This window comes from Atta cephalotes, assembly GCF_000143395.1.
Source record: "Atta cephalotes unplaced genomic scaffold scaffold00041, whole genome shotgun sequence".
In the NCBI taxonomy this organism is placed as follows: domain Eukaryota; kingdom Metazoa; phylum Arthropoda; class Insecta; order Hymenoptera; family Formicidae; genus Atta; species Atta cephalotes.
The window spans coordinates 2491740-2502225 of NW_012130105.1; the positions used below are offsets into that span (position 1 = coordinate 2491740).

At 33.7% G+C, this 10486-nt stretch overlaps 1 protein-coding gene across 1 annotated transcript in view; it reads right to left on the reverse strand.

The window, feature by feature from the left end:
• The window catches only part of LOC105622234 (cAMP-specific 3',5'-cyclic phosphodiesterase), a 14454-nt gene extending 4341 nt beyond the window's left edge, over nucleotides 1-10113 (reverse strand). Inside the window, exons 1-3 of the mRNA XM_012203658.1 lie at nucleotides 9994-10113; nucleotides 4616-4709; nucleotides 3096-3325 (exon numbers count right to left, since the gene is read on the reverse strand). Coding sequence (XP_012059048.1) covers nucleotides 3096-3325; nucleotides 4616-4709; nucleotides 9994-10113 — 444 coding nt within the window. The remainder of the gene's footprint in view (nucleotides 1-3095; nucleotides 3326-4615; nucleotides 4710-9993) is intronic.
• Between the last annotated feature and the right edge of the window lie 373 nt (nucleotides 10114-10486).

Consider the following 10486-nt stretch of genomic DNA (forward strand, 5'->3'; position numbering starts at 1 on the left):
AATGGATTTCTTTTTACTACACCTAATATAATTATTATTTTCGCAAAAAGAATCACTGGTTGGCTTTTATGCTCCTTTTTGAATTAATTTTTTTACTTTGAGTTTTACTAAAGTGATAAGCTAAACGCAATATTAAAAAATAACAAAAATAACAAAAATGAAAGTTTTTGTATTTTAAAAAACTATGATCATCTTATCGAAGTTTACCCTAAAAGTTCGGTAAATTTCAACAATCAATATAGATTCAGTACCGTTAATGATATAACATAAGCTTCGTGTAAAGCTTAATTACCGATCGAACAGCTCGCACTTTTATAATCTTCTTAATCCGCGAGATTTATGTGTAATCGAATCTATAATTTCTTTTTTCTTTCTTTTGCATTGTTTTCTCACTGTGTTGTTATATTGTTGTGTATATTAACGCTATAAAATCGGAGGTAGGTATTTTAAATAAAAGTTTGGTCAGCGTGAATGCACGTATCGAGGACGTCGTTGAAATTTTCCGAAATTGAAACCGCGCAGTATGACGCCAATTCGAGTCGCAATATACTATCGCTTGATACAGATATATTCATAGACGAACGGAGATGAAAGCCAGAAACATGAATTCTCGTGGAATTTTCGGATACGATGGAATTTACGTCAATATCGTACACAGATCAAAAAAGCTAAAAGAAACAATAAACGTGTTCACCGACGAGGTCGTCACCGATAAATTCGCCAAATGGGAACTTTCGTGGAAGACTAAAAACAAGAACATTTAGTGTATGTTTAGTAGATCCATTCTGTTAATTTAAGTTCCGATTTCGCGAAATATGATATACTCGGGAGTTCTTAAATTCTCATAAAAAATGTTTCACAAAAAATGTAAATACTTAATTTTATTGTCTATAATTAATTTAAATTAATTAATTAATTATTTTTATATTGCTTCCGATATTTTGTAAGATAGATTTATAAAATAATTTTTATCTTTAATCATATGTATATATACAATCCTTTTATAGAATTTAAAGATCGTATAACGATACGATCTTTCTCATAAAGATCGTATCGTTAAATATCTGGATCTTTCTATAGAAAGATAACTGCGTAGCATACTATTTTAACATAATAGCTACTTTTAGACAAAGATGTTTTTGCAGAATTAAATCAAAATTTCCAGTACTATTTGTCTTCTTGGATGTCTATCTTTCAATTAAATATTACGAAACTATCTGTCTAGTTGGAGAACCGGTAAAGCTTGTTATTGTACGAAGCAACATTCACCCGATAACTTCGACCGGTTGAAGCGCCGTACCTAATCCTTTCCAAGAGTTATTTAAAACTTGGCAGATGACTATAATTTATACTTTATTTTTAACAAGAAAGAATGACATGTGTAATCCGTGTTATATATCGGTTTTGATATCAAATTTTGATATAAAACTTTTAGAAAATCGGCACAGTCATTAATAATTATACATATTGCCCGATTTTAATACGCTTACTGCGTTAGTTATTACACAAATTCTCTGAAAATTCATTCTTTATCTCATAACTAAATAAAGCTTTTGCAATTATCCAGCTAATCAAGCAATAATCATATTAAAATCTAGTAATTATCGTACTAATCGCATTAAAATCGTGCAATATATATTTATCAACTTACCATTAATACATAATCGTTCTGTTTTTCTATTTTGCGGTCATATAATTGATGTATAACACGGATTACACGTGCCGCTCTCTCGTTGGGCTGATTAATGATCATATAGTTGAATAAATCTCGTTTCTATTGGGACTCGTAACCAGTTTAGCATCGGTACATGAGTACCATCCCAGTTCACAAATCCTACCGAAATATCGCATTGCCATTTGCTTTGACATTTGCCAAAGATCTTTGTAGGTGCGGTTAATTCGGATTAAACTTTAGGGATGTAAGATAGCGCAAATTAATTGCATATCATTTCAGTAGTAGACGTTTGTAATCTTGTAGGAACATTTGCCTTAGATGTAAAGTATGATATAATGCGTTTCAAACATTCTCATAATCAGACAAATAGAAAGTAATTATCTAATTGATATTAAATATATTCGTCTATTTATAAAGGTCCGCTCGCGTTGCTCTTTGCACTCAGCATCTTCACTTTCTCTTTTTTCAACATCCGAATATTATATATTTATTTCGTAAGCATGATGTAAAAAGAAAAGTACAACATTGTGCATAATGGCAATAGCAATACTGAAAGCAACCAATTAAATTTGCCCCAAAATACATTTCCTGCGTATACTGAAAGAAAAATGTCGAAGTATTGCAAAACAAACGATGTTTTCTTTGATGTTTATTATAAAAAAAATTTAATTATGATGATGAAACATACATTTCTGTGAAATATATCTTATTAATTATAAAAAAATAAAATAGATGTTATATTTATTTCCTAGAAATAAAATTTTGTCACATCATATGTATTTAAATAAAAATTTATTTCATAAATAAATACGTTTTTCACAAATAAATTTTTAAGTATCTTTTTCTCAGTATAGCGCTTGCATACTGGAACAGTTAATCAAATTTAACTCTAAATTCACTCACCTACTGCGCATCCATCATGGGAATGAAAGATTTCATTTTTACATCATGGTTTTAAGTGCAAAAGTTTTTGAAGATTTCTTGCAACGCAAACAAATAATATTATACATGTATTCATTTTTATTTAAGAGCAAATAATTATTTAAATTATTCGAAAATTTCTATTTGTAAATATTTCCTTTTATAAATTTTCATTTCTTTTCTTCTTTCTTTGTCTCTCTTTTTCTATGACGCTCCAATTATTTTTTTACGTTTCAAATGAGGATTTGAATTAAAGACATAACATTGCAAAGCAAAATATAATAATTTGATATAATTACGATTGTTCTCATGCAATGTATATTTTTGCTTCGAAGAAATTAACTTCGTTTTTTATATTTTTGAAATATATAAACGACACCCCGTTTAATTTTACGATTTAGAAAATCGTAATCCAGCTGCGATACCGCGTGGTGCATACAATATATTCTCATACCGAGCGGAACGCAAAATGCGGTGACGTTAAAGGTCAAAGGCTTACCTTGCCGAGTTCATCCTCATGCGGCGTTTCCACCCCGTGGAGTGGCACACGTTCCCCGGTGAAACTGTTAGTGTGTGTCAACGGTCGTTTTACGCCGCTAATATGCGACATAGCGGCGGGGCCTCTTTGTGCACGGTCCTTCTTCTTCGCCGCCCGTGCATCGGCGCTACCCGCTGCGGCGACCGCATCCTCGATTCGCAAAGACGGCAAATCCAGCTCCTGCTGCTTATCTGTCGGGCAGTAAAAAGTAACATGGATAAAACTTGGGGATTAATTAATCGGCATTGAATAAGGTGAAAGGCACTGATATATGGGTAAGATTACGCATTTGGAGTATTGCTTGATTGTGATTCGTGAAGGCATGTCCTTACAATTTTCTCTCGCGTCATTTTGCTAGAACTTTTTTTTGCTAGAGAAAAAAGTTATCCCGTCGTTAACTTTCGATAATTCGATTTCCATCGAGCGAAACTCGTTAGGAAACTACTTAACGAAATCAGCGCAACATAAACGAATTTTACAGAGAAACGATGCAAGAGGGTTATTCTATCAGGGTAGTTCGAAAACGAGTTCGAAAAGTTCTCTGATAAAGAGCACACATGATTTTTGGCAATTTTTTTAATTTTTCAACTCAGTACTCCCCTTTCAACTCAGTTTCATTCAACATTTATTCCAATGATATTTTAATTTTTTCTGTATAATACGATTTTTCTTTAAAGTAAACCTTTAAAATAAAGTTTTTAGATTTATCGATTATAGTTTTTTTGCGAATCAATTCTTCATTTGAAAAGAAGAAAAAGTCATTAGGGACTAAATCTGGTAAATAGTGCATGCAGAACTAATTCAGAAACAATTCATGCATTTCATCCAATTTTTGGAACCAAAAATTGGAATCAAAGGTGACTCGAAAGGAAGTGGTGACCCAAAAGTTGATCGTTTTACACAATTGAAACTAATAGCTGGTTGAAATGTTAATAGTAGTCCTGTATAGAATCAAACTTGTCTAAAATTATAGCAGTTTAATATTTGTGACGTCATTTCTGTATAAGGCCGAGAACTTTTCAAACAACTGATATTAAAGGCAGATGATTTGTCGATGCAATGATTTCATGCCAAGAAATCATATCTTTTACATCTTTCTTTTCTCTGAGACGTTTTTACATACAAAGGAATCGGACGCAATTCCTCACCGATTATAAACCTTGTACACAAAACGAGCTAACCAGAATGAATGGTCACGGCGATACCGGCTACGGTCTTTCAAGGGCTTTTAATGCGTAAGAGCACTCATTTTATTGCACCCATAAACTTGCTTCCGGCGATGACCTCGTTAGACGTAGTCTCGCAAATTTCTTTTCATTCGTTTTCTCCATCATTCGCGAAAACGCAGTATTTATTTTAAAGAAGAAGGGGAACGATATACGTCTTATAATTCTTATTCTTCTCACGAACTTAATAATTTGTAACTCGCTTTTTTCACATTATAATAATTTTAATAAGCAAAAGAATTACGTTCGACTTACCAAGGAAGGTGCTGCAGATATATTCCGAGATCTGATTTCCAGACTTGGACGATTCCGAGAAATGCGACAGCTCCTTGTTCAGCATTCGTTTGAACTGTAAAAACAAAAAATAAGATCGTTAGCAAAGAGATTGAGGAGAGCAATCGGGTAATATAACGTTCGTTTCTGTTCTACGAATCGATAAATTATCGTGGTAACATATGTACATATAATGTACTATTAACTGGAATCATAAATGAGCTTACAACAAAATTATCAACTTTGATTCAGAGATATTTTATACCTTCCAAGAACTACATGATTTTTATATGATTTAGTACCGCCATTAAATTTACCTGAAATGGGGCAATATCTATCACTGTATCCTTTCTACTAAACTGACTCCAGATATACATTTGCCAAGGTGTCAGGAAAAAAGCCATTTTCTTGGCTTTAGAATTTTCATAGGAAAATAGATAAGGATGAAGACAGATCTCGGAAGCTAACCGTAAGCGTCGGAAAGAAGAAGGAATTGGAGTACCAAAAGAGAAATCCGGATTACAGGTATTTGCGAGGAAAACCGATGAATCTTCTCCCACAAGTCTTCTTTCATTCTCATGTATGATTCTATTATCTCGTTACGAATTTTATACCATTCGTGTACATCGCCCGTCAAAATGTCGCAGGGGACACGCGCACCGTGAGGCTCACACGAGACAAACAAAGCCAGTTCTGTCATTTGCGCTTCCCGTTCTTATCAGAGGCAGTATCACCGCGTATATCATCTTTACACAACCGTACGGCGAACGTGTGCGCGCTCACCGAGTCGGTAGATAAATGCAAATATATGTGTTTGTGCAAACATATACTTGTCGGTGCGAGCCGGAGTAATGACCTGCGGGACGGATTATTGAATAATTCCGCCATGTGGTGTAACACGCTGATTAAGCGCCCTTTATAGTTTGATTTACAATATTTCGGCACGTGCTTCGTTTCATTGCGCATCTTATTGTCGATCGATCACGAAAAATTCACACAACGACTATCGATTTTATAGAATCACAGATTATCTGGGATGAATTTTTCTGATTTTTCCAGCGCTTGTTTCTCGTTCGAGTCACTACGCACTTTTGAACTTTACCGTTAAACCCGTTGAACTTTACCATTTGACTCTTTTCGATGAAAATAGACGCCCTACATTTATCGGAACAACTAATATCATTATCGTGCACATGCAACCTGATTATTATTGTATATACTAGACAAGAAGAAACAAGCGCGATAAGAAGATAAAGATAGCACCTACATTGCCGTACCTTTTATCAAACTGTCAGCAGCAATTATTTTTCTTGCCTAACTTAGTTACGTTTGATAATTTAAGTACAGTAATTTGATTGATTAAAAATAAGATTACAACAAGGGCAAGAAATAAGAACATAAAAGAGGCGTGTCAAATAGACTTAGATTTCAATCCTAATCATATTTTAATATTCATTCTTTCGATTTTTACGTATAATTTTACACCAACAACACTTCCAAACCCAGTATTATAATACTTTTTAAATAAAACTACTCGTTATCGATTCCACACGGTGATATAACGTTCTGTCATTTTACTCTCAGTGAAAACGTTTTATTCAGACACTTCAAAGAGTCGTAGCTATTATCACAATTCGAAGGCGCGCAATTGTTTGTTTTTATGAAATATCATCGTTTATTACGATGCATCTCCGAACGTCTGACATACTTCCACGACATAAAACGCAGTACTATAAAGATAAAAAAAGATTTCAAAATACTTAAATGGGTCGATGGGAAAAATTTATGTAAAAGGTGTGCTCGTATGAATATACACAAATAATAAATCGACGCACAATCGGCGTCCTTTCCTCCCACGCAATATGAACTATGCAAGCGAATGCACTTCAATCGGATATACAATAGGATTCTCTGAGTGCATCCAGGTGAAAATCGAGGTCCAATTTAACGATGAAGTGGCATGTCGGCGTGCGTTATATCGCGAAACTAACAGCTCGCACAATCTCGTTTCGAGTAGTCACGTCAAGATTTCGCGAAAGAGCAAAAGTTGCCATAAATTTAACACTATTTGCAGACTATATATCATCCTTTGCGATAATTTCTAGTATATGCTCTAATGAGATGCTCTGTCTCTCTTCTTCTCTCTTGTTTGGAAAGTAATGTAACAAAGATACGAGATACATCTGTTGCCTTACGATTCGACTAAGATATTAACGAGAACTTGCAAAACATCTGGAACTCGTGTGGAGATAGATATGTCAAATCTTTGCTTTCAAATTCTAAGTCTGTCGAATCTGTAATTAAATCTTGTTTATTTGATGCAAAAGATAACGAGATAATGAGGTATTCTAGGTAACATTAAAAGTGACGCTGTTAAAATAAATAACATCACAATTGTAACGACGCAGTTAAATCTCATCGATGATAAACAGATCAAATGTACAAAACTGATGATTAATAATTATGTTCGATTAGTGACTCAGATAATTTGTGAGATAAGAACGATATTAAGATATGAATTCTACGAAAAAGTATTTGTGGATAAAAAACATTACAATATTGTCTCTGCCTTTTTCAAATCTTATATGATCACGATAAAAGTCAGGATTGTGAGGCGTTTAATGTAATAATCTATATGTATATATAAAGTAAATTACATAGAAACAATATTCTTATAAATCAGTCATAATATATTCATACAAAAGCAAAAATATCATATCTTGTTTTAAAGATATGACATTTAAAGATTTAGTCTCGATTTGATTAAATTTGTATTTATATAAGATTTTTGATTAAGTAAGTCTTGAATTCAATGAAAAGTAATACTTGTAATCAAAACAAATTTAAATCAAGGCTAAAATCTTTGAAGCAAGATTATAACATTTTTATATATGAACACATTATGATTAATTTAAGAACAGTCTTTTTCCTGTGTATGTTTTACCTGTTGTCTATATAAACAATTTATGTATTACCGAAACCTGTACTTTGTCGTTGCACTAAAGTTTCTGTTTATAAATTCTGGTTATAAATTTTTGTTTAGTAATATTAAAGTCAGATATATTAATATTCATAAAACTCAATTACTTCTTTTTATATTGCGTTATCCAATTTATAATAATTTACATATTTTACATTACTTATATATTGTCTATATAAAAAAGATGATGTAAACAATACGTTTAATGTAAACAATACGTAAAATTCCGTGTAAACGTAATCTTGAAATACTGCACAACCTTGAGAGGAATAAGTGGGCTAATGCGATAACATCGCTGTATTTATTTAAGACTATCTTTTTTCCATAATTATCATTGAACTTTTATTGAAATGTCGCAGAAGGTCAAGACTGCGTCGTCGCATCTTAATACTTGATGTACGCAATTTTTATTAATCATTCGTGGTATAATAATTGAGCCATTGTCTCTCGTATGATTCATTTTCTACGTTCGAAATCTCATCGAGCTGTACATACTAATCTCATAATTCCTTACTAATCTCAGATTACCGACCATTAATCATTTAGACATCAACACTACATCCTAAAATTCGTCGTTAGCAAACTCTTTCTCTTCTTCCTTCTAAGCTTTCATAAAACTTTCTCTCTTCTATGTAGTAGACTCTCGTGTGATCACAAAGTTAGATAAAGGTGAAACCCTTGCTATATTATGAAAATGGGACATCAATTCTCCAGAAACATTAATTAACAGTTTGAACAAGTATGTTACGTTAAACGACATTACATAACAAGCGCGTTTAAATATCTTTCATCCGGGTATTCGCAATTACAGAAACGGACATAATATTAGGAAATTCGTGGAAACATGTCTCAGTACTGTGTGTTTGCGCGACGGGGATAAAACTACAAGCCGTCTGCACAATCGTCTCGTCATTATGACGCGCATATGAGTTAGCATTATTATAAACTCGGCGAGATTGCTTGACCCCGCGATATATTTTTATCTATCAATATCCAAAGTTTAGCGACTGTATACTGTTAAGTCTATAGTATCAAATTTAACCTAACGTGAGTCTCTACTGCTCCTACTAAATATATTGTTATTTTTTATCAAAACGATAGTTAAATTTGACACTATATAGTAAATTGACACTGTATAATGTCAAATATAACCATTGTTTTAGTAAAATACATTTAGTAGGAGCAGTGGTGATTCACGTTAAGTTAAATTTGATACTACAGGTTTAACAGTGATATGATAGATTATTCGATCTTTCAATTGCGCAATTTATGTGTATTTATAGCATGCACCGATATCTTTCTCAAACAAAGTTCAAAGACGATTTCTTGAGAACTTAATCAATCAATCTTTGCCGATAAATTTATTCAGATAAATTGCTACTGCGCGATCGGATTCTGCGTCAACTACTTGTTAACCATTCAATTTGCTAATCGATATCCTATCGCCATTTTACCAAGATAATAATATTTCAAGAGTTCTCGTGAGATAAGCTCTTTTCAGAAAACTCTTTCGAATGACGATAAAGCTGTTTCAAAGTATTGACAAGTTTGACAAGTTAGGCAGAAGATACGTAAGATCAATGATAATGCGATCTATAATTGAACAATGAGTGTACCTGTTATCATACGACACGCTTCCTATCGTTCTTCGCACGATTGTTCAATAATTTAGAAATCAGGTCAGATGATTCAGATGAAAATGTGTCGCTGGATAGTGTCATCCGTTAACCTCGCGACATTCTATTGGTTGCGACAACGGTAGTAAACGAATGTCCTCGTGCGATCGATCGTCTTTTGAAATCGTGGCGCTTTTATTTGCCCAATTTAACGTGGCAGATGGCCATGTTGAAATCTAACGAAGATTCGAGTTGATAAAATCGGATATCGTAGATACACAATAACATATTGTGTTTTCTCTTATATCACTTATATATATGTCCCCCCCCCTCCCCTCCCCCCCCCCTCTCTCTCTGACTTAATTAATCAACTTCCTTTTAAATTAATAGCCATTGTAATTCGAGATTAGTAAATATGCGTTAAATTATAATATAATTATCAATATGTAATTTAATTTTTGTAAAAATTAAATTAAAAATCAATAAACCACGATTTTATTTCAGCATCGGAAAATAGATCAAACAAAATTTTTGCTGTTCTGAAGCTTATTTTACATTTTATTATTATCCTATATATTCGTATATGTTTATTTCTATTCACGTCGTTTATACTACGTAGTAGAAACGCTACGTATGTTGTCTGTATCGCTTCGCATTTCCGAAATTAATCAGGACGTATATACTAAATTTAATCCCTTGAGAGAAGTCAATATCTATTAAGATACGTCATTTCGATTAGGATACAAACATAATCCTCAAATTACCTGCACTGCCATGATGCTGGCTAAAGCCGTGAGATCCGCCAGGGTCCTCAGGTAATTGAAATACCTAACGGACTCGTCCATTTTATCTGTTTCCACCTCGCCACTTGTCATGTGTACCATCGTACCGGTTTGTTCCGAAGTCAGACTGCAGTCTGACTTCCCACCTGAAAGAGCTTTCCCGTCGAGGGAAACTCCGGACGAAAGAATGTACGCGGATTTCCCACGTGACGAATATAACAAGAGACAAATATAACAAGAGAATACCAACTTTCAACACGAATTGTCAGATCAAACTCCACGATCGCGGACTGACGAACAAATCTTTTGACGAAACTCGAAGAATTCTCTCCGCAAGGAAGAATTACGCGTATCGCGAATTATCGGTGAACTGCTCCAGTTCCGGGTTCCCGGAGGCGCGAGTTCGATGACCGACGATTCGGAGCGTGACAGAGCGGAAAGTTGTGACGGACGAGCACTTTTTACGTGATTCCAC